Genomic DNA, 23,416 nt, shown 5'->3' with positions numbered 1-23,416 from the left:
TCGATCCCCGGCATCCCATAGGGTCCCCTGAGCACCGCCAGGAGTGATTCCTGAGCGCAGAGCCAGGGGGAACCCCTGAGCATCGCCGGGTGTGACCCAAAAAGCAAATCCCACAGGAAGAACATCCAGAGCTGACCAAAGGGCCGAGTGTGGCTTGTGTGTGTGGCGGGTGGGGTGTGGGGGGGATTCCATCTCCCACCCCCAGTGCCGTAAGACATCACCAGGAATGCCCCTGACCCGTAAAAGACAACTTTCCTCACTCCGGAGAATGCTTAGCTGTGACTAAGGCCTCCATGGGGACTCAGGCGAGAATGTGCCCCCCCACCCCAGCCCCAGGGCGAGGGAGGGAGAGGGTGGGTATCAGATTTGGGGTGATTCTCGGCCAGAACCCTGTCCAAACACGTCCGCAGCACTGCCAAGGGGCCGCGGCTTCTAGAACCCGTGGCTCTTCGCCCCCGACTTGCTCCTTCTCTGCAAACTTGCCCATCCGTCCCCGGCTCTCAGCTGGGCCCTCCCGGCCCCTCTCCGTCCCCAGGGCACCGCGGAGGGCAGCATTTCTGGGCATCCTGAGCAGGGGGCTCCCCAAATAAGCCTCCTTCCGACGTCTCCGAGCAGCCCTGGGGGACAGGAGGTGGTGACGACATTCATGAGCGTTTTCTTCCACTGGACAGTTAGAGGCAGTGGCCAGACTGGGCCCTGCAGACTGGGCCCTGGAGGCAGCGAGTGGCCTCACGGCGCTGGGGACGGGGGCCCTGAGGGGTTGGGTCAGCCTGCGGGACCCAGTCTGGGCTCTTGGGGGGGTGACAGAGACGCGGACGTCGATGGCTGGAGCAGCTTGTGCTGGCAGGGGGGTGAGGAGGCGGTGGCAACAGAGAGACGCCAGGCGGGCGCTGGCCGCACCCTGCAGATGCCCCGGGCACCACAGGACTCAGCCCTGGGCACTGCCGCTGAAACACAAACAGATCAATGACAGAGTCAGCTCTGGGGAGGGTGCCTGCCGGGCAGGCCCTGGACAGGGGGACCGTCTAGCCTGGCGGCAGAGCACCCGGGGAGTGTCAGGGGACATGACAGGGCGAGGCGAAGAGCAGCCCCCAGGTAGGGCAGGGGGGCAGCAGGTGCAGCAAGAGGCTGAAATGGAGGCAGCGTGGAAACTGCAGGGCGCGGGCAAGGGTCACCAGGGGGTGACAAGGACGTGGGCAGGGGCCACCAGGAGGTCCTGGCGAGGAGGCAAGACCGGAGTCCCCGGCCTGGAACGGGGTCTCCAGGCAAACGGGCAGATTCTACTGAAGTGCCAGTGGCAGCCTCGGGCGGGTGCTGGGCACAGGGAAGGAGGGGACAGTGCGAGAGGGGACGGGGCGACCCTTGCATGACCCCAGCACAGAAGTTGACAGCGGGGTGTCCAGTGCCTGGTACCAGGCAGAGCCCGGGGACCCCGACAGGACAAACCAGAGCACAGAGGGCGGCAGGTCCACAGGTCTGGAGTTTTATTGTGCCACCTGGTCACACACACACACACTCACACACAGGAAGCATGGACAGTGCAACTCGGGGAGTCAAGTTACGACAGAACTGAACAAAGGCAATTGTACAGAAGGGTTCTCAGCGGAGGCGGACGCGGCCAGGGGGCCGGCACGAGGCAGGGACGCGGGCCGGGGGACGACAGGACTCCGGGACCCGGGGTGGAGGTCCCAGGGGTGCTGCTGCCGGGGACACCCCGAGCCCCACTTATCACCGAGAGGAACACGCGGCTGAGACGCGGGGCAGGCGGGGCGCAGGACACGGGGGCCCCTCATTGTGTCCTACGCCCCTAAAGACCCCGACCCAGCCAGGAGCGAGGGAGGGGTGCGAAGGCGGGGGCCCAGAGGAGGCTGGACCCGGGCTTCTAGCTACAAGGGCGCAGGACCCGGCTACGCTGGAGGACCCCAAAGCCCCGTTCACCCCGGATCTGACACTGTTTGGATATAAGGAATGTTGGACTGAGATTCCCCCTTCCCACCAAGTGAGAATGTGGGGGCCAGCGTGGACCCTGCCCAGGGAGGGCCCAGGACCCAGCACCCTGCCCCAGCTCTCCAGGGCCCCCCATCTGCAGGCATCTGGGGTGCAGCAGGGGGAACTGGTTCCTTCCCACTGCCGGGCCAGTGGCCCGGTCACCCTGCGCAGCGCAGGCGTGCGGGCGCCCCAGGGGCCCGGGAGACCCAGAACCCGCTCGGATCAAAGGCAGACGCGGGGGAGCTCGCTCGGCCCCTCGGCGCGTTCTTAAGCCTGGTCTTTCGCTCCCGGCCTCTGCCGGTCCCTCTGCGGGAACACGGCAGCCCCGCCAAGCGAGCGCACACACCCAAACCCAGACCCAGGCTCTGAGCGCATGAACCAAAGAACGCACGCAGGCTCGGGGCGCACGCACCCAGGCCCGCACGCACGCACGCAGACTTGGAGCACACGCACCTAGGCCCACACGCGTGGGCTGAGATGCGGGACACGGCACCCTCGCGGCCGGGGCCCTCCGGGGCTTGAGGGTGATGAGGCGGCGGCGCCGCTCAGCAGACAAACTCCGAGCTGTGCGCGCACCGGGCAAGCAGCCACGCAAGGCAGTGGGCAGAGCCTGGTCAGGCTTCAGAGCGAGACCGCGGGATGAGGGCTCCGGGCACGGGGCGGCCAACATGAGGAGGGGGCGTTGCAGGGGCGCAAAAAACGCGGGGGGGGGGGCAGCACGCACGCGGGGCGCCCCAACTCTAACCCCGCAGGGCCTGGTCTCGTCCACCCGCGCGCGTGCCGGGCTGTCCCTGCGTGCCCTGTGGGGGCCATAGGCCGGCCGCGTGGCCCAGGTACCCGCCCTGCGCGCAGGGCAGGCCGGCTGCCTCTGCCGGGGCGCCTCGTCTCATCCCTCAGCGTGGAAACCTGGGGGCAGGGGACGCGGGGCACAAACACAGTGGTCTTCGCGTCTGCGCAGGGTGGGGGCACGCATCCAAGCAGCACTCGGGGCTCTGCCCGGGGACCCCCATGTTGCGTCCCTTCCCAGCCGAGCACGCAGAGCGCCTGCAAATGCACCCCAGCAGGTGAGCCCTGGGGACTGCCCCGGAGCAGACGCCCCCCCCACCAAGGCCACGGTGGGTGACCAGCACCAGAAGGACGAAGGGAGCTTGTTCTGCGCTGGGGGGCTGCCCGGCGCGTGGCCACACCTGACCGGAAGGGAGAAAGCAGGGGGACGTTCAGGAGGAATCTGGTGCACAGAAGAGCAGGGCGGGGCGCCCCTACTGGACACGCCCCCAAAGAGGAGGGGCCTGACCCAGGGGAGGAGGAGGGTGGGGACTCCCGCTGTTGGGCCGGGGAGACGCCAAGCCCCGTCACTGCCCCCCCGCCCCCCGCGGGAAAAGGCTCACCCAAAGAAAGGCGGAGTCACCGCTACACCACCCAGCCCCGCGTCACTCCAAGGAGAAGACAGGGGCGCCACCACTCATGCATTCTGGAAGCTTCCAAACCCCCCCACAGTGAAACACAAGGCACTTACTCAAACCTCTCACCCTCTCTACACACGCGGCAGGACGGGGACCCTCACCCCACACCTGGCAGCCAGGTGCGCGCTCCCTGGCAGTGACGGTGCCAGGGGCCTGACCGTGCAGGGGCAGGGCCGGGGGAGGGGGACGCGCAGGTGTGCCCCCAGCTGTCCGGGCCAGAAACCTGCTCCGAGGGGGCCCCTGCGCCCCTGGCCCTTAGGGAGAGGACAGCAGCTGGGCCCGTTAGCAGCGGACGCACCCGGGAAGGGGCCTAGTCTGGGGCGCGAAAAAGCTCTGTCGTGGCCTCAGAGAGCAGAGGGTCAGCGACCTGGGGGGGCCACCAGATGGGCCAGACCCTCCAGGCACTCCACTCCGCCTTGGGGAGGGGCCCCAAGAGCGCGTGGCCGCCCCCCACAAGGCTGCTGTGGCCACACCACAGACTGACCACGGAAGGAAGGGGGTCTGGGGGGCGGCGTTGCAGGGAACATAAACTACCTGAGATCAGATTTGCCCCAGCGCCATCCCTGGCAGGAAGACAAACGGGGCGTTGGTGGAGACAGTTTGGCCTGCAGAACCACGTGGCTGCCAGCAGGTTCGAACTGGACAGCACCGAGATCCGAGTCCGGGGGGGGAGGGGGGGAGGGAGGGGCAGGGCAGGGGGCCGCGGCCCGGGGCCGTCTTTGGTCCGACTGAGTTCAGTGCCTCCGCGGGGCTCACTGGCTGCTCTTCAGGGTACCCCCTGCCACCCTCAGCCCGGTTTGGAGATGCCCAGAGGGCCGCGGGGCAGCTGGGCCGGGCCCTGCCCACAGCAGTCCAGCCCGGGAGACTCGCCCTGGAGAGCGTGGGAGTGCCACCAGCCAGTGTGCCGGGAAGGCCGGCGGGGATGCGGGGCTTTTTGGCTGCAAACGAGCTGGCGACCCCTGAGGCCCAAATGGGAGCGTGGTCCTCCCGGGAGAGCTGAGTCTGGGGTCCCCTGGCCCCCGCCCCGTGGCGACTGCAGGAGCACCGCCTAGTGAGCAGGGCGGAGCCCCAGGGGTCAGCTCCCAGGGAGCCCCGTGGTGCGGGCACCGGGCAGCGAGAGAAACAAGAGACTTTCCCCCCTTCGGAATAAATAAATAGGAATCGGGGTTCGCGAGAACTGTGAGCTGCGCGGGCTGGTCTGTCCAAGCTCAAGTTTTACAGACGTCCAGGGAAGAGCGGGCTGGCAGGACCTGTCTGGCCCCTGCGCAACGCGACACCTTTCTAGCAGAAAGCAAGAGGCCAGGCGGGCCTGTGGGGGTGGCCCGGGCGAAGGGGGGCACGGCCGGCGCGTACACAGAGCCCCTCCTTGGCCCCGCGTGCTGGGCTTGAAGAGGGACGTTCTCGAGGTTCTGACCCACAAGCCCACCGAGACACGACACCGCAAAGTGCATGGACAGAAGGGACAGACTGTGGCTCAGACTCACCCCAGGAAGCAGAAGCTCCCCGCCGTGCCCGCAGACTCACGTGCACCCTGTCCCCACACGCAGACGCACGCGTGTAAGTGCCCCGTCAGCCCCCACGCAGGCGCGCACGCACCCTGTCATCCCACGCAGACGCACGCGCGCAAGTGCACCCTGTCCCCCACATGCAGATGCACGCGCGCACCCTGTCCCAACAGACGCATGCATGCGAGTGCACCCTGTCCCCACATGCAGACACACGGGCGCACACCCTGTCCCCACACACAGGCACACGCACGCGCACGAGACACGTCCACTGTGCAATATGGAACAACAGCTTTCGAGCGGGGAGGCTGGAGGCCGGGCAGCGGTGATGGTCACGGCGGCTTCAGTGCGCGGCTCCGCCTCCGGGGCGGCGTCCACCTCCGAGGCCGGCCACTAGCACGTGCCCAGGGTCATCACCAAGGAAGACCAGGGCGCTGCTTGACGCCCTGCGACCGTCCTTGGTCCTCGCTCCTGCCCAGGGTCACTGGCTCCCGGAACTCACGGTCAGTGCTGCGGGCTGCTCGGGGGCAGCGGGGAGAGGACAGGGCAAGGCGCCCCCGCAGGTCGGCAGGGTGGGCGCCGGGTGGCCGCGGGGGTCCGGCCTACAGCAGCGTCTGGTAGAGATAGCCCCTCCGATAGGCACTCAGCGGGTAGAACGTGGCCACCACGAACTTCCCATCGAACATGCGCCCGGTCAGGAGCTTCTGCGCCGCCTTGGAGTCGCTGGCGTTCGCGTACTCCACAAAGACCTGCGGGACAGACCCGCGGCTCGGCTCGGGGTCGCGGCCAGGCCAGGTGCCCTCCCGCAGCCCCACCCACAGGGCCACCCCCTCCAGACCCTCCTACTAGCCCCAGCCCTTGTCGCCACGCCCACCGCTCACCACCCACTTCTGAGCCCCGCCCCTCCCACTGCCAGCTGTGCCTACCGCCGAGCCCTGCCCATGGCTCAGCCACTTGCACCACCCCTGGGATGCCACCCACGCCCTGGCACTCCAGCCGCCGCCCTGCCCCGGGCTGCAGTGGGCGGACCACCAAGGTGAGCAGCGGGACTCTGGCTATCCTGCGGGTGGGGGGTGGGGAGCTGCTGGGTGCGGCCAGACCCTCCCCTCTGCCCCTCACTCAGGCGCCTTTCCCCCTGGGCAGCTGCCCCCCGCTCCTCACGCCAGAGAGCAGTTTCCCGGTCCCCCACCCCCGTCCGGCAGGCAGCTGGGCCACACCGTCGGGGACCCGCACCAAGAGGTGTCTCCACGAGGAGACAGCGCTGGGCACTTCCGGCCACGGTGTGCGCGTCCCTGGCACACCCCGGGGCGAGGTGGGCAACAGCGGCGGCCCCTGCAGCAGCTGCCCCTACCTGTCCTCGGCCGGGGTTCTCCTTGGGGACCAGCAGGGACACCACAGGCCCGTACTTCTGACACTCCTCACGCACGTCCTCCACCACGTCTGCGGAGAGTTACAGCGTGTCCGGCCAGGCGGGCAGCCTGGACGTCGGCCTGTCTGAGCTGGGTCCTGCCTTGCCGGGGTCCCCGGGTGGCCTCAGACTCTGAATTCTGACCTCTGACCTGGGCCCCTCAATCTCTCCCCTCCCCCAATCTAATCTCTGACTTTTTTTTTTTTTTGCTTTTTGGGTCACACCCAGCGATGCTTGGGGGTTATTCCTGGCTTTGCACTCAGGAATTACTCCTGGCGGTGCTTGGGGGACCCTACGGGATGCCAGGGATCGAACCCGGGTCGGCCGCGTGCAAGGTAAACGCCCTACCCGCTATGCTATCGATCCGGCCCCTCTAATCTTAGACTGCTGGCCATGTCGGTGATGAGTGTGCTGCCTCAAGAGCCCCCACAGAAAGCAGGACAGGCCTGAGTGTGGTAGGGCTTGGGGTGCGGGAAGCAGGGGGCACAGGGAAGGGGTGTGGAGGGAGGAGGAGCGGGGGTAGGGGACCACAGAGAGCAGGGAAGGGGTATGGGGGACAGGAAAGGGGCATGGGAGGCAGGGAAGGGGGACAGGGAAGAGGTGTGGGGAGCAGTAATAGGGTGCTGGGAGCAGGGGAGGGGTGTGGAGGGGCAGGGAAGGAGTGCAGGGGACAGAAAAGGGGTGTTGGGAGCAGGGGGGAGAAGGGGTGGGTGCCCGTAGGGAGCAGGGAAGGGGTGCAGGGGAGGGAGGCTAGGAAGGGGGGCACAGGAGGGTTGGGGGGGCAGGGAAGTGGTGCGGGGGGGGGGAAGGGGGACAGGGAAGGTTGTGGGGAGCAGGGAGGAGAGGTGGGGGACGCAGGGTGCAGGGAAGGGGTGCGGGGAGGGGGGAGTGAGGGGGAGGGGTGCGGGGCGCAGGGTGACCAGCTCACCCTCGTACTCTTCCTCATTCTCCAGGTAGTCGTCGTCCAGCACGTTGAGCAGCCGCAGCACAGGCGTGGGCAGCATCACCAGGTCCTCGATGTGGGGGGCTGCGGGGAGCCGCGGGGCGAGGGTGAGGCCCAGCCCTACCCCCACCCGGCCCCGCCCCCGCCCTGGCCCCGCCCCACCCCTCGGCTCACCGAAGGGGATGCTGAAGAAGGGGCTGCCCAGCGCCACCTCGGCGGGGATCCTGCGGCTGGGGTCCTCGTGGAGCATGCTGGGGGGGAGACACAGGCTGGGCCCGCCGCCCCCGCCAGCCCCTCACGGGTGGGGGGCACCCCGGGGACCCGGGGGGCGGGCTGGGCCCTGTGCACAGAGGGGCGACCGGGCACCTAGTGGGCTCTAACCCTCAGCACCGTTCTCCGGGGTCTCCCGTTTCAGTTCTGACGGGGGCGGGGGCGGGGGGCATTTTAAAAAGGTAAATAGAGTCGGTGTTGGAAAATAGGATTTCACACCCAGACAGAAATGTGCGTGGTACAGGGGCATGTCAGGTGCCAACACCCCGCCACTGCGCACCTGGAAACGGAAACACAGGGGCCTGACACTAACAGCTCTGAGACACAATGTGTCACACACAGACACACAGCCCCACATACCCACGGACGCCCCCCCACAGACACCCCCAGTCACCCACACACAAACCCCCACATACACCCCACAGACAGCTATACAGATACACCCCCAGAAAGCCCCACCCGCAGACATCCCCAAACAGACACAGGTACACGCACCCACACAGACCCACACCTACAGACACAGAGACACACCCACACCCACACATAGACACCCACATCCACACAGACCTCCCCCAGACACCCACACACAGACCCACCCCCAACAGATACACAGAACACACACACTCCCCCCCCACAGACCCACACCCACAGACACAGACACCCCCCCCCCACAGACACACAGACACCCCCCCACACAGACACACAGACCCACACACAGACACACAGACACCTCCCACAGACACAACCCTGCACATACAGACACACACCAACACACACCCCGAGACACCCACCTACATGCACACAGACACACATAGAGAAACCGACACACACACACACACACACAGAAACCCACATCCAGCGAGCTCCTGCAGTGTGCGGCCCTGAGAAGGCCCAGACCCCCGGGGCCCTGCGGTGACTGTCCCTTGGATAACGGATAACGCAGACGCTGACCTGGGGCTACTGAGCCAGGACCCCCGGAACCCTCGGGACCCTGACCCGCCCCTGACCGGCCCCCCCACCGCCAGACGCCGTTTCCCGCGCGGGGAGGGCTGGTCCAAAGCGCCCTGGGCCTGCCGCCACCCCACGGAACACGCCCGAGGCCCCGTGGGCAGGACACGGCGGCCGTACCTTTTGATAAGGTCTCTGAGGTGATAGGCGGGGATGGCGGCGTTCGCCACGGCTTTACTGGCGAAGATGTGGTCGATGATGGCGGCGCTGTTCGCCTGTGGACGAGAGAGGCGGCTCCAGCCAGGGTCACCAGGAACACGGCGTGCAAGGCCCCCGCCGGCGCCTCGGACCCCCACGGGCCCACGGCGACCAGCCTCGGCCCGACACCCCCAGAACACCGACTCGGGCCTGGGGCTGGACAGACAGGACAGCGGGGAGGGTGCCCGCCCTACACACAATGGCTCCGGGCTCCATCCCCTGCCCCCCGGAGGGTCCCAAGTCACTGGCCCTGGGGACAGAGCACAGAGGCGGGAGGAAGTGTGGCCCTAAAACAAAGCCCTGGAGAATGGCTGGAGACTGCCACAATGCAGCCGCGACCGGACACAGCTGGGCACGGGGAGCCAGGTGGGGTGCGCGCCCAGGCAGGGGCCCGCTGGCCCTCATGGGGGGTGCGGGGACAGTGTCCTGGAAAGCCGCCGCCTTAAGACTCCAACCGTAGGAGGACCCCGGGACACGGCCCATTGCAGGAAACTGCTGGGCTGGGGCCTTCCCGTCGTTTCCAGGAAGAAGGAAGAAGGCACCGAGGAGGCGCGACATCTGTCCCCCTCTGGTTCCAGCACCTCACACACGCGCTCCCTGAAACCACGTCCACAGGCCTGCGGCCTGCAGAGCCCCGGCTCCTGCCCCGCCTCCCTGGGCCTCCAGGGACACAAGGGGCACAGGGATGGGTCACATTCATCCTCCCCGCTCCCCCGACGCCAGCAGGTGCCTGCACGTGGAGAGGAGACGGAACAAGGGTTTCCTATCTGCACGGCGAGGTCCAGGGCTTCCTCGGGAAGGGTCAAGCCCCGGAACTGCAGCACGAGCTCAAGTGTGCCAAGCTGAGGTCAGACACACCGTGGCCGGGCTGGAGCAATAACACAGCGGGGAGGGCGTTTGCCTTGCACCGGCTGACCCGGGTTCGATTCCCAGTATCCCATAGGGTCCCCTGAGCACTGCCAGGAGTGATTCCTGAGGGCAGAGCCAGGAGTAACCCCTGAGCATCACCGGGTGTGACCCAAAAAAACCAAAAACAAACAAAAACAAAACAGACAACAGACGCACCATGGCCTCGGGGGGATCACGGCAGCGCTGGGGCCCACGGGGCACCGCCCGGCTGCAGACGCGCTGAGCTGCGGGGAGAAGCCCCCCCTTCCCAGCGGGCACGGCTGGGGCCCAGCGGCCCACGGCGGGCTGTTCCAGAGTCCTTCCAGGGAGGGGCAACGGAAAAACCGCCAGGGGCTTCCAGACAGCCCCGGGCGCGCCACAGCCTTACTGCCCCCCTCACGTCTCCAGGAAGGCCCGTTTGCCCCATACGGTGCCCGAAACGCCTGACTTGTGAGCCCCTCGCCCACTCCGTTCAGCCCGATTCTCCCCTCCGCTTCCCTGCGACCCTGTCTCCTTCCCGTGCCCCATCCTGCCAGCTGCCCCCCTGGTCTTGTACCTAGGCCCTGCCGCCGTGATTTTCACCTGCACCCCACCCCCAGGACACGCTGAGGAACACTGTCCAGGCCTAGCGGCCAGCGCGACCACCTACTGGCACCGCAGAATCCACCTGAGAACAGAATGTCCTTCGCCCCCAACGTAGGACACACAAAAACTCACTTCTGGGTTTGGACCGTGGAAGCCCCACGCTCGGGAAGTTCCCACGGCCGCAGCGCTGTCAGCGTCCACATGGACGAGGGGTCCCTGGGAAGCAGCCAGGAATGGCCGCGACCTGAACAGGTATCTCGGAGGAAGCGACCCCTAGCTAATCGCCACCCAGTTTCCGTGACGCACTGCAGAACCACCCACCTGCCACGTTTCCACTCGGTCACGTTTCTGCCCTACCACATTTCCGCTCTGCCCCATTTCCTCCTGCCATGTTTCCCCCCTGTCACATTTCTACTCTGCCACATTTCCACCCTACCACGTTTCCGCTGTGCCATGTTTCCGCCCTATCACATTTCCACTCTACCACATATCGGCTGTGCCACGTTTCCACTCTGCCACATTTCTGCCCTACCACGTTTCCACTGTGCCCCGTTCCCGCTCTGCCACGTTTCCACCCTACCATGTTTCCACTCTGCCACGCCTCACAGAAATGCCAGGATTCAGTGACTCATACACAAAAGCATGGCACGAGCTCACCCTCCAGCATCTGCCCCTGCTCCGGTGGCGCCCGGGGATGTGGTGTGGAGTCCTAAACCCACATCGCTCCAACATCTGACCAAGCCTGGGGCTCACGAGGTGCCCGCAGCCAGGGGAGCGAGAGGCAACAGTGGCGGGGGGGGGGGGGGGCAGGGCGCAGAGGTCTCTCTGCGGGGCCCGCGGGCACCTTCCATTCCTGAGATCGGACTGTGTGCTTGAGCTTCACTCCTGAGAACATCTCCAGCAGGACGATGCCGAGGCTCCAGAGGTCGACAGCTGAGGTACATTCCGTGTCGCTCTGCAGGCCGGCCTGGGCCAAGCAGTTCTGCAGCTCGGCCTCGGGGGCCCGGTACCCGTCCGTCTGGATGTACTTGACATCCTGCAGCGAGTGGGGAGGCAGTGAGGGCAGCCCCGCCCACGAGGGGCCGCGCTGTCCGGCTGTCCCCGCCCCACAGGACAAGGCCACCCTCCTGGCCCGGGGGGATGCCCCGGGCAGCTCTCACGGCAGACCCCCACCTTCCAGGCAGCCCCACGGGCCCCCATGTCTGCAGCAGGTCTCCTGGGCCCCGCAGGTCAGTAAGGACACAGCAGGAAGCAGAGACACCTGGAGATGTGGGACTGACCGGAAGCACCTCATGACCCGTTAGGATCAAGAGGGCCTGGTGGTGTAATGGGCAGTGAATGCCTCCTCCGAGAACAGGAAGCTGCTATAGGGGGTGGACTCAAGTGGGGACGGGTCAGTGCAAGTGACCTGGGGGCTCCAGCACAGCCATACCCAGGGTCACGAGTCTGGGGAGACTCTCTTCTTTTCCTTTTTTTTTTTTTTTTTTTTTTTTTAAGCTTTTTGGATCATACTCAGCGATGCACAGGGGTTATTCCTGGTTCTGTGCTCAGGGATTACTCCTGGCGGTGCTCAGGGGACTATATGGGATGCCAGGGATTGAACCCAGGTTTGCAAGGCAAATGCCCTCCCTGCTGTACTATTGCTCCGGCCCCGACTCTTTTTTACTTTTTTTTCCTTTTTGGGTCACACCCGGCGGTGCACAGGGGTTCCTCCTGGCTCTGCACTCAGGAATCACTCCTGGCGGTGCTCGGGGGACCCTATGGGATGCTGGGAATCGAACCCGGGTCTGCTGCGTGCAAGGCAAACGCCCTCCCCGCTGTACTGTCACTCCAGCCCCCTTTTCTTTCTTTCTTTTTGTTCTTTTCATGCCACACCTATGGGGTGCCGTGGACGGACCCCCGGGCGGCCATGTGCACGGCCAGTGCTCCCCTGCTGTCCGGGTGGGCTCCCCCAGTGCCCGGGGCTGCTCCCTACCTGATTGCCTTCTTTGAAGCTGAGCCCGAAGTCAATGAGCTTGAAGCACTCGCTCTCCGCACTCCACAAGATGTTGCGGGGCTTGAGGTCGGCGTGGACGTAGCCCTCGTGGTGGAGGAAGGCCAGGGCCTCCAGCACGTCGCGGGCGCAGTGCTGGACGGTCCACAGGGAGCAGCCCTGGTGGCTGGCGCACAGCAGCAGCTCGGACACGCTCACGTCCAGGAGCTCCAGCAGCAGACAGCGGGACGGCGCGTCCGGGGGGAAGTGGATGGTGAAGACGCCGTACAGGGTCACTGCCGGGGAGAGGGAGTTAGCCGGGCGGGCGTGGGAAACTGGCTAATTTCCCGATATTGACTTCGTTGTTCTTTTAAAAATTCCCCCACCCAGGCCAGAGCAATAGGACAGCGGGGAGGGCGTTTGCCTTGCACAGGGCGGACCAGGGTTTGATCTTCGACATTGCATAGGGTTCCCCCAGCACCACCAGGTGCCGGGGTGATTCCTGAGTGCTGAACCCAGAGCCAGCCCTGAGCATCACGCCGTGTGACCCCACAAAGACACACCCACCCCTGGTTATAGAATCAAAACAGGAATGGCTTGAGAGATCGTTGAAATCCCTGAGCACTGCCATGCGTGATTCCTGATCACTGAGCCAGAAGTGACCCCTAAGCCGAGTGTAGTCCCCACCCGCCAAAAAAATTTCCCCTACTTGGAAGCCGACTGGGTGCCAGGTTGAAAGGCAACCCCAGAGCAGCGAGATCGCGCAAATGCCAAGCTCCAGACAAGACATGGGCGGCCTGGGGAAGGCGGGGAGGAGTGAGGCAGACAGGAAACCCAAACAGTGAGCGGTCCCGGGATGGTGCTTCACAAACACAAGGGCACCAGAGGGCCAAGGGCCCGCAGCAGGGGGGCCTTCAATCCTGACCGACCCCGCCCCGCAGGGGCCCCGATAAAAACATCCGTAAAGGGGGGTGGTGAGCCCGGGGTGAGGGTGCCCAGCCAGCTGCCGGGCGGCTGCACCGTCACTCTGCCCCGGGTGCAAACGGGCTGCGTGTGCCCAGGCTCTCCTGCCCCTCCCCCAGCCGGGCCGCGCCACCCCGCCCGCCAGGGTGACATTTGCGTCATTTGCGTCCAGCGGAGCGAGCTCGGGGACCCTTGTCCTGGCGGGGCAGAGCTAGGGGTTGAACTCAGGGGTCTGCAGGCCAGCAGGGCTGAGCTCAGGGGTCTGCAACCCGGCGAAGCTGAGCTCCGGGGTCTGCAGGCAGGCGGAGCCCAGCTCAGGAACCCCTGCCCCGAGGGGCCGAGCTCAGGGACCTTGTCCCGGCGGGGCTGAGCTCGGGGACCCTTATCCCGGCGGGGCTGAGCTCCGGGATCTGCAGCCCGGGGGTCCGAGCCCGGCGCGGCCTCACCGATGTTGCGGTGCCCCTGCAGCTGCTCCAGAGCCGCGCGCTCCTTGCGGAAGCCGTACTCGGCGGCCGAGGCGGCGGCGCCCGAGGTCCCCGGCGGCAGGAACTGCTTGAGGGCGCCGGGGGGCGAGCCGGGGGCGCCGCAGCAGCGCACGCGGTACACGGACGCTGACGAGCCGCTGCCCAGCCGGCTCTGCACCTGCCACAGCCGCCCGAAGGCCTCCAGGAAGCGCGGCGGCTCGGCGCCCCACGACCCCGCCATCCGGGCCTCGACGCCGAGCGCACGCGACGGCCCGCGGAGGCGGCTCGGCCCGCGCTCACATGCCCGCCGGACCCGCCGGACCCGCCGGACCCGCGGCTTCCGCAGGGCCGGGCCCCGCAGCCGTCCGCCGGCCCCGGGCTCAGGCCGCCATGACACCGGAAGCCGGTGCGGGGAGCCCCGCCGCCGGAAGTGGCGGGATAGCCAATCGGAGCGGACGGAGAGGGAAGGGCGGGGCAATATGGGCGGGGCCTCCGTTGGGGGAGGAGCCTCATGGCGGGGCCTCCTTGGGACCGAGCCTCCTGAGCCGGGCCGGGAGGGGCGGGGCCTCCGCGGGGCGTGGCGTATTGGTGCTGAGCCTCCGCGGGACGGAGACTCGGTGGAGGCAGAGTCCTCTTGGGGCGGGACCTTAAGGGGCGGGGTTTTATCGGGGGCGGAGCCTCAGGGACGGGGCCTGTGGGGAGGAGCCTCCTTGGGCTCGAAGCTTCCCTGGAGCTGGGCCTCTGCGGGGAGTGGCCTGTTGGTGCTGAACCTGCGCTGGAAGGAGCCTCACGGAGCCTGATTCTCCTTGGGATGGGACCCTGGCGGGGACAGAGTCTCTTTGGGGCGGGGCCTCCGCGGGGCGGGGCCCTGCGGGGGAGGAGCCTCTCTGGGTGAGGCTTGTTGGGATGGGGACTCCTTGGGGGCGGAGTCTCCCTGGGGCGTGGCCTCCGCGGGGGGGTGGCCTGTTGGTATTGAGCCTCTGTGAGGGCTGAGCCTCCTTGGGAGAGGCCTCCAGGGGCGGAGTTTCATTGGGGGCGGAGCGTATCCTGGAGAGGGACCTTGGCGGGGCGTGGCCTGTTAGGGCGGAGCCTACTTGGGGCGGGGCTCGGAGGGGTGGGGCCTCTGGTAAAATTTCGTTGGGGGCGGGGCCTCCTTGAGGGCAGTCTGTCACTTTTGGGGAGGGGCACAGGTCAGCTCCTTTGCTTATGTGTTTTGGGGGGGGTCACACCCAGCAGTGCTCAGGAGTCACTCCTGGCTCTGCACTCCAGGGGTGCTCAGCGGGACCGTATGGGATGCTGGGGATTGAAGCAGGGGGCCTAGGTCTTACCTGCTGTACTATCTCTCCAACCCTCTTCTTTTATTTTTTATAATGTCTTTGTTGTTGTTGCTGCTGCTTTGGATTTTTTTGCGGGGGCACACTTGGCAGTGCTCAGGGGTTTCTCCTGGCTCTGTACTCAGGGATCACTCCTGGCGGTGCTCGGGGAACCCTATGGGATGCTGGGGATCGAACTCGGGTTGGCAGTGAGCAAGGCAAGTGTCCTCCCCCGCTGTGCTACCGCTCCAGCCCAGCTCTTGTATTTAAACGGTTTTGTTGGGAAAAAAAGCCAAACAAAAAAATGGTGCTGGGAAATGAACACTGGTGGAGGGACGGGTGTCAGAACACTGTATGACTGAAACTTAATCACGAACAGCTTTGTAAGGGTCTATCGCACAGTGACGCATAAAAAATAAATTTTTTTAAAAGGTTTTGTCGTTGGTTTGGTTTGTGGAAGGCCAACCACACTTAGCAGTGCTCTGGGGCTACTCCTGGCTCTGCATTCAGGGATCACTCCTGGTGGTGCTCTGGGATGCCGGGGATCGAACCCAGGTCAGACACGTGCAAGGCAAACGCCATCCCCGTTGCATGGCCCCTTACATGGTTTCTTTGTCTTTCCATTCCATTCCTTGGCTCCTGGCTCCTGGTACTCAGGTCTTACTCCTGAGTTGACAGGTCTCTCCCTGCAGCACCCCAGGGACCCCAGAAGTGCGAGCGGTGGAACCCGGGTCAGCACACGCATCAGGGCCAGGACCCCTGCGTTCTCTCTCCAGCCGTCTCTGTCCTGTACCAGCAGAAGCAGCAAACGGGACCCCGCAGGACCAAGCGGGGTGCGCCAGTGGTGCCGCTTGGTTCTGTGCTTGAATAGTGGCCGTCCCGGGCCCCGGCTGCGTGAGGGGGGCAGCCCCAGCCCGCCTGCCCGCCCTCTGCACCCCCACGGCTCAATACCTGCTCGGGCATCACTGGCCTCTGCAGGTTGTCGGCGCTTTCCTGCTCTAACACGCCCTGCTGGTGCGTCTGTCGTCACCAGGACTCCTGCCTGGGGCCTGCCTGGGTGGCCCCGGGCCACGTGCAGTGACTCACTTGCCCTCCTCGCAGCCATGGCCGGCTCCCCACCCCACGCGGCATCTGAATCACACATCCTTCCCCTGACCAGGCTTCCCCGCTCTCCGCATGCGGAACAGGGGGGGACCACAGGGAGTTTCCTCTGGCCAAGGCTGGGACAAGGGTGCTGCCGGGCCCCCAGATGGCGGAGTTGGAAACCAGAATACAGGAGGGACTATGGGGGGGGGGGAAATGGAGAGAGGGAGGGAGAGAGAGCAGGGAGGGAGAGAGGGGGAGGGAGAGAGGGGGAGGGAGAGAGGGGGAGGGAGAGGGAGAAAGGGGGAGGGAGGAGAGAGGGAGGGAGGGAGAGAGAAGGGGAGGGAGGAGAGAGAGAAGGGGAGGGAGGAGAGAGAGGGGGAGGGAGGAGAGAGGGGGAGGGAGGAGAGAGGGGGAGGGAGGAGGAGAGAAGGGGAGGGAGGAGAGAGAGAAGGAGGGAGGAGAGAGAGGGGGGAGGGAGAAGCAGGGTGGGGTCTGCGGGATCTGAAGGAGCCAAGCCCTGGGGTTGCTGAGATAGCGAGATAGCGCAGTGGGCTATCTGTGTAAGTGGCCTTGCATGTAGCCAACCTGGGTTCGATATGCCCCGCCTCCCACGGCCCTGCCTGGCGTGATCCTTGAGTGCAGAGCCAGGAATAAGCTCTGAGCACCCAGGGGTGTGACCCAAACACACATAGAGACAGACACATTGAGGAAGAGAGAGGGAGAGAGAGACACAGAGACACAGAGTTTCTTGGACACAGAGAGACACAGAGAGAAACAGAGACAGAGAGACAGAGACAGAGAAATAGAGAGACACAGAAACAGAGAGACAGAGGATAGAGAGAAACAGAGACAGAGAGGGAGGTTGGGAGACAGAGAGAGAGAGAGAGAGAGAGAGAGAGAGAGAGTGAGAGACCCACCCAGTTAAATCCGTTCCCGAGACTCCGGCCCACCGGAGTGGTGGCCCTCCAGGCTTTGGCAGGCCAGCGGCCTCCTGGGAACGGGGTGAGGCCGTGAGTCCCCGTGGGTCAAGGCGAGCACTGGTCCCGAGCACCCTCCCCCGAGCAGCTCCCCCGCCCGCGGCGCTCCCCCGCCTTGCGGGCTGAGGCTGTGGTCACTTCCTGCCGGCAGCCTCACTCGCCGGCCGCCGGGCCATGGACCTGCCGTGCTACCACGGGCCCCTGTCCAAGCTGGGCTGCGAGCGGCTGCTGCTGGCGGACGGGGCGGACGGGAACTACCTGCTGAGGGACAGCGAGACCCTGCCCGGGGTCCTGTGTCTCTGCGTCTCGTGAGTACCGGGAGGCCAGCAGGGGGGACAGCGGGGGCCCAGCGGTGGGTGATGGATGGAGCGGCGTGTCCACACCAGCCGTCTACACCGCCAGGCCAGAGCGCAGGAGTCTGTCCACACACGCCGTGTCCGGCCCCCGGTCACTGCAGCACAGACGGACAGGGCTGCAGGACATGCTGGTTCCGGCCCGCCCGGAGTGTCCATGGCCGGAAGGTGGAATATTTTCTCCCCCGAGGACACGGGGCACGGGGCCAGGGCCCAATTCCCCTTCCTCCCCGTCGGGGGCAGACCGCTGGGAGGAGACGCCAGATCGGGCATTTGGGGAGAACCCAAGTGATGTGCGATTGTGCAGCCACAGCAGAAGGGGGACAAACGGCCCCGTTCACACCCGTCTGCTTCAGAGTTAGCGACTTTCAGGGCTGGAGTGATAGCACAGCGGGGAGGGTGTTAGCCTTGCATGCAGCCCACCTGGATTCGATTCCCAGCATCCCATATGGTCCCCTGAGCACTGCCAGGGCTAATTCCTGAATGCAGAGCCAGAAGTAATCCCTGTGCATCGCTGGGTGTGACCCCAAAAAGAAAAAAAAAAAAAAACAAAGTTAGTGACTTTTTGCCGGGCGCCCCCAGAAACACCAGACCCGGGGCTGGAGCGATAGCACAGCGGGGAGGGCGTTTGCCTTGCACGTAGCCGACCTGGGTTCGATTCCCAGCATCCCATAGGGTCCCCCAGCACCGCCAGGAGAGATTCCTGAGTGCAGAGCCAGGAGTCAGCCCTGAGTATCGCCAGGTGTGACCCAAAAGGCAAAAAAAAAAAAAAAAAAAAACCCAGAAACACCAGGCCCACTGCAACACAGACCCCCAGCTGGGGCTCACACATTCCCCGCCACCGACAGTTCCCGCTTGTGACCCCTGTGCTGGGTCGAGCAGAACCCAGGACGACCAATAAATACTATTTTCTGGGGCCGGGCAGGGGAGATAGATCAGCCCTCACCGATGCACGCCCCAGACTTGAATTCTGTCGCCCCAGGACCAGGTCACCATAACGGGGCCTCAACGCTCGAAAACAAGTGGTTTTGTGCAGGGATGTTAACCGTGGCCGTGAGCGAGAGAACGTGGCGACCGGCCTGGCCAGGGCGGACTCTGGGGAAGGTGACAAACCAGCAGGAAGTCGCAGGCGGGGCTGGCCTGGGGACAGGTGGTGTGACAGATCATGGAGGGGGGGCCTCAGGGAATGAGGTGTCGGCTGTGCAGACAGCGCGACCGTGAGTCCTCCTGGGACAGAGCTTCCAGAACATTCCGTGAAGCTGGAATCCATCTGGGAGCTGGAAGAGTATACTGTGTCCCACCATCAGCTCGGGGATCCTGGGGGTGCAAGGGACCAGCTGCAGGCGTGAAGGGGGGACCTCTGGGCAGGGATAACGGGAAGGACCCCAGGGCCCAGCCCACCTCTCGTCTCCACCGGGAAAGAGCTGTGTGCAGACAAGACACCAACTGTCCCCACTTTGTCGGGAAATCAAGCGAGAAGCGAGGCTGAGCCAAGACGGAATGGAGCCCGGGCCCGGCTCGCGGCCGAGAGATGGTCGGGAACGCGGGGAGGGGACCAGCCGTCCACACCGCTGACCAGGCACTGCCTGAGCCCCCCCGAGGGACCCCGAGTGCAGGGCCCGGGAAAGTCTGAGCACCGCTGGGTGCAGCCCCCAAACAAAACAGAACCCCCAAAATGCCCGTTTAGAATTTCCTTGCCCAGGCCGTTGCCGTTCTGGAGAGTCCTGTGGGCGGGAAGGTCTGGCGTGGCCGCCGTGCTGGACCTGGCGAAGGCGGGAAAAGCCGCCCAGAGGGGCCCGGGGGCCACTGGCCCGGGTTGAACACGGTTCCGAGAGCAGTGGGTGGGGGGCAGCCGCGGGGTCGCTGGGTCCGGGGGTCTGCGGGCTGGGGGCGGGGAGAGGCGGGGATGAGAGGGGCTGGCGTGGGGAGTTTCCGAAATGAAAGGTCACGGCACTGGCACGCACCCACCAAGGTCGAAGTTACCAGCAGGGCTGGTTCCGGGCTGGGCACTTCAGGGGTGGGACTCTGTGGTGTGTGTGTGTGTGTGTGTGTGTGTGTGTGTGTGTCTGTGAGTGTATGTGTGTCTATGTGTGCGTGTGTCTGTGTCTAAGTGTGTCTGTGTGAGTGTGCCTGTGTATCTGTGTGTGTCTGTGTGTGTATCTGCGTATCTGTGTATGTGTGTGTCTGTGTGAGTGTGTATATCTGTGTGTGTCTCTCTTGTGTCTCTGTGTGTGTGTCTGTGTCTGAGTGTCTGTGTGAGTGCATCTGTGTAAGTGTGCGTGTCTGTGTGTATCTGTGTGAGTGTAGTGTTGTGTATCTGTGTGTGTTTGTGTGAGTGTGTATGTGTCTGTGTGTGTGTCTGTGTGAGTCTGTGTGTATCTCTGTGTGTCTGTGTCTGAGTGTGTGTGTCTGTGTGAGAGTGTCTGTTGTATGTCTCTGTGTCTGTGTGTCTATGTGTCTGTGTGTCTGTATCTGTGTGGGCCTGTGTGTGTCTCTGTGTCTGTGTGTGTGTCTCTGTGTATCTGTCTCTGTGTGTGTCTGTGTGAATCTGTGTATCTGTGAGTGTGTCTGTGTGCGTCTGTCTGTGTGTGTCTCCGTGTGTCTGTGTATCTGAGTATGTCTGTGTGTCTGCGCGTGTGGGTTAATGTCTGCCGCCCCCGACCCACACCCCCTAGCTGAGGTCTCCCCGGAGCGAGCCCTGGGCAGGGCCGGGTGTGGCCCCTGAAGCTGCATCAGGGTTTCTCCCATTCCTGCCTGGGGCCTCGAGGTGACCCCCAGTGCTCTGTCACGTCCTGTTAAAGCTCAGTGGGAAGGTGGCCATGAAGCCCGAGTGTCCACGGGGCCAGCAAGGAGACGGTGCCCCCTTCCCGGGCTCTGGCTGAGGGACAGAGGCTGGACCCCCATACCACATCGGGGGGGGGGGGCGGGTTGGCCGGGCCGGGCTAAGCCCTCCGGGTTCGTCTCTCCCAGGTTCAGGAAGACCGTGTACACCTACCGCATCTTCAAGGAGAAACCTGGGCACTACAACATCGAGGTAAGGGCGGGAGACGACCCCAGACGTCAGGGCAGGGGGTGGGGGCAGCAATATGGGGTGAGCCCCAAGCTGGCCAGAGCTGGGTCCTTGGGGAGCCCAGGGGACAGCCCCTCGGGCTGGGGCGAGGCGTCACGTCCGGGAGCCTCAGGTCTGTTCCCCGGCACCCCAGGCGTGACCCTGCACCCCCAAAGGGGCAAATCTGTCCTACGTGCCCCCTCCCCAGTCCGGGGAACTACAGAAGGGCCCAGTGCGTTTGCTATGTTGTGTGTGGGGGGGAAACGGCGCTTTATAAAGGCACACACTCTCCACCAGAAACACTACCCCCCCATGAGGTCGTTTAAATGGATTTGTTTGGGGGTCACACCCGGCGATGTTCAGGGCTGACTCCTGGCTCTGTGCTCAGGGGCTGTTTGTGGTGGGCCCAGGGGACCGTAAGGGATGCCGGGGGCTTAAGTGGGGTTGTCCACATGCAAGGCGAACGTCCTCCCACTGTACACTCCTTCCAGCCCCTTAAATATATATATATATGTATGTATATATGTATATTTATATACACATATATGTATATATATCAGAAATCACTCCTAGCACTGCTGGGGACCCTATTGGATGCCAGGGATCGAACACGGGTTAGCCACATGGAAGGCAAATGCCCTCCCCACTGTGCTATCGCTCCAGCCCCTATATATAATTTTTGTTGTTGTTGTTTTTGTGCCCCAAACCCAGCAATGCTCAGGGCCGACTCCTGGCTCTATGCTCAGGAATCTCTCTCAGCAGTGCTCGGGGGACCCTATGGGGTACTAGGAATCAAACCCAGGTTGGCTGCACGCAAGGCAGGCATCCTGCCTACGGTACACCCTCTCCAGCCCCCCTCAAAATATTTTTCTTTTTTATTTACTTTTTGGGTCACACTCGGCAATACTCAGGGCTGACTCCTGGCTCATGCACTCAGGAATCACTCCTGGCGGTGCTCGGGGGATCCTATGGGATACCGGGGATCGAACCCGGGTCGGCCGCATGCAAGGCAAATGCCCTCCCCGCTGTGCTATCGCTCCAGCCCCACTTTTCTTTCTTAAGAATATGTGAAGCAAAAAAAAAAAAAGGGGGGTGCTGGAGCGATAGCACAGCGGGGAGGGCATTTGCCTTGTACGTGGCCAACCCGGGTTCGATTCCCAGCATCCCATAGGGTCCCCTGAGCACCACCAGGGGTAATTCCTGAGTGCAGAGCCAGGAGGAACCCCTGTGCATCGCGGGGTGTGACCCAAAAAAAGCAAAAAAAAAAAAAAAAAAAGAACGTGTGTGTGAGCATAGGTCTTGGGCAGAGAGAAGGGGTGGGGGGTGTGAGGTGTGCAGCGGGGAACAGACAGGGAAAGAGGAACACGCACCCGGGCCCCTGCAAGTCTGCCCAGACCGCACACAAAACTGGCGGTGACATTTTCCAGGGGGATTCTGAAAGGCTCTTTTCCTCCCCATTCCCGTCTGGTGGACACGGGGAAGGCGCCCCCCGGCCGCGGTGGCTCAGGTTCTGCCGTGCTGGGGGCGGGCGGGGGTGGGAGCCCCAGTCGACACTGGTCAACCACACTGCAAGGTGAGAACATCTGGTGGCCGGCCACCGGGAAACCGCTTACAGACACACTGGAAACCTTCTTCCGCGACAGTCAACACGCGCTGGGCGTGGCCCCTTCTATGCCCCGCCCCCAGCCCGAGCCGGGGTCCTGTCCTTCCGGGGAAAGTGCGTCTTTGCCTTTCCCACCTGTCCCCCAGCATCCAAAATCCACTCCTTGCAATGCTGGAGCGAGAGCACAGCGGGGAGAGCGTTGGCCTGGCACGCGGCCGCCCCGGGTTCGATCCCCGGCATCCCATTGGGTCCCCCGAGCACCGCCAGGAGTGATTCCTGAGTGCAGAGCCGGGAGTCTGCCCTGAGCATCGACGGGTGTGACCCCCCCCAAAAAAAATCCACTCCCTTAGACGGGAGAAGCTGCCGGCCCGGCCCGGTGTCCTGGGGGCTGGGGGCCAGCCCTGATGTCCCTGACGGCTGCCCGGGTCCCCAGACGGTCCAGGGCAGGAGGCGGCAGGTCTTCCCCAGCCTGCAGGAGCTCATCGCCAGGTACCAGAAGCCGGACCAGGGGCTGGTGGTGGCCCTGTCACAGCCCGTCCCCCGGGACGGCCCCTGCCTGGGCTGGAGGAGGTCCAAGCTGGAGCTGGAGGACGTATACGGTGAGCGAGCGAGCGTGGACGGCAGCCCCGGGCCCCCAGCTCCTGCCTGCTGCTTGGGGCGGGTCCCGGCACACACCCGGGGGTGCTGAGCTGAGCCCAGGGGGCGTGGGGGGCTCCCGGCGTGCTCCCTCAAACCCAGGCCCATACTTAGTGGGGGACGCCCCGTCTCAGCCCCGCTTTCTCCTGGGGACACCCCCCTGGGAGAACCAGGGGAGTTTGGGGGGGCACCGAGACCCGAGGCCCCTGCTGCGTTCTGCAGGGAAGGACCCTTTGGCGCCCCGGCAGCCCCCCACCCCCCCCCCCGCATATGCCGAGAAGTTGATTTGGGTGCCCTGCTCGGCTTCTGCCGCCCGGGACCCCTGGGGATGCCCCCTCCAAAGCCAGACAGCCAGGAAGACCCCCGGGTACAGCCCCTAGCCAGCTGAGCGGGGGTGAGGGGATGCTCGGCATATTATGGGGAGCCGGAGCTTACAGGGTCCCGTGTGGGGTGTGACCCCCAAACAACGACAAAAATCCATGACGACACACAATGACAGGGCTGGGGGCCAGCTCCGGAGATGCTCCGACTGCAGCCCCTCCCCCACAGAACCGCCGCCCAGGGAGGTGGGAGACCTGAGTCTGGGGGTCGGGGGTTGGCGGGCGGTGGGGGGGTCACTTCCGGGCCTGAGCTGGCCCGTCTTCCTCCAGAGAACAGCAGCAGCGAGTACATGAGGGTCCTCCCGTAAGGCGGCACAGAGAGGGGGACCCCAGCCAGGCCAGGCCCGGGACGCTCTGGACACT

General features: G+C 64.7%; 2 protein-coding genes across 3 annotated transcripts; one reads left to right on the top strand and one right to left on the bottom strand.

Moving 5' to 3' along the window:
• Positions 1-1,467: 1,467 nt before the first annotated feature.
• UHMK1 (U2AF homology motif kinase 1) lies at positions 1,468-14,060 on the bottom strand. Its single transcript, XM_004613745.2, has 8 exons — positions 13,639-14,060; positions 12,233-12,525; positions 11,102-11,293; positions 8,707-8,801; positions 7,483-7,559; positions 7,294-7,392; positions 6,309-6,397; positions 1,468-5,706 (listed from the first exon to the last, which is right to left on the bottom strand). The coding sequence occupies exons 1-8, from the start codon at positions 13,895-13,897 to the stop codon at positions 5,560-5,562; spliced, it is 1,251 nt and encodes a 416-aa protein (XP_004613802.1). The 5' UTR covers positions 13,898-14,060; the 3' UTR covers positions 1,468-5,559.
• Positions 14,061-17,206: 3,146 nt separating this feature from the next.
• SH2D1B (SH2 domain containing 1B) lies at positions 17,207-23,361 on the top strand. Of its 2 annotated transcripts, XM_004613746.1 has the most exons (4): positions 17,207-17,340; positions 20,356-20,419; positions 22,471-22,636; positions 23,324-23,361. In XM_004613746.1, exons 1-4 carry the CDS (start codon positions 17,207-17,209, stop codon positions 23,359-23,361), a joined length of 402 nt encoding a protein of 133 aa, XP_004613803.1. The 2 variants fall into 2 exon arrangements, 1 of the variants encoding a protein (XP_004613803.1); XR_008627198.1 differs by lacking the exons at positions 20,356-20,419; positions 22,471-22,636; positions 23,324-23,361 and adding an exon at positions 17,435-17,510 and having other exon boundaries at positions 17,267-17,340.
• The last annotated feature ends 55 nt before the right edge of the window (positions 23,362-23,416 follow it).

This window comes from Sorex araneus, chromosome X (assembly GCF_027595985.1).
Source record: "Sorex araneus isolate mSorAra2 chromosome X, mSorAra2.pri, whole genome shotgun sequence".
NCBI classification, from domain to species: domain Eukaryota; kingdom Metazoa; phylum Chordata; class Mammalia; order Eulipotyphla; family Soricidae; genus Sorex; species Sorex araneus.
The sequence above is the reverse complement of the archived record's forward strand: the minus strand, read 5'-3'. Positions and strand labels throughout refer to the sequence as shown.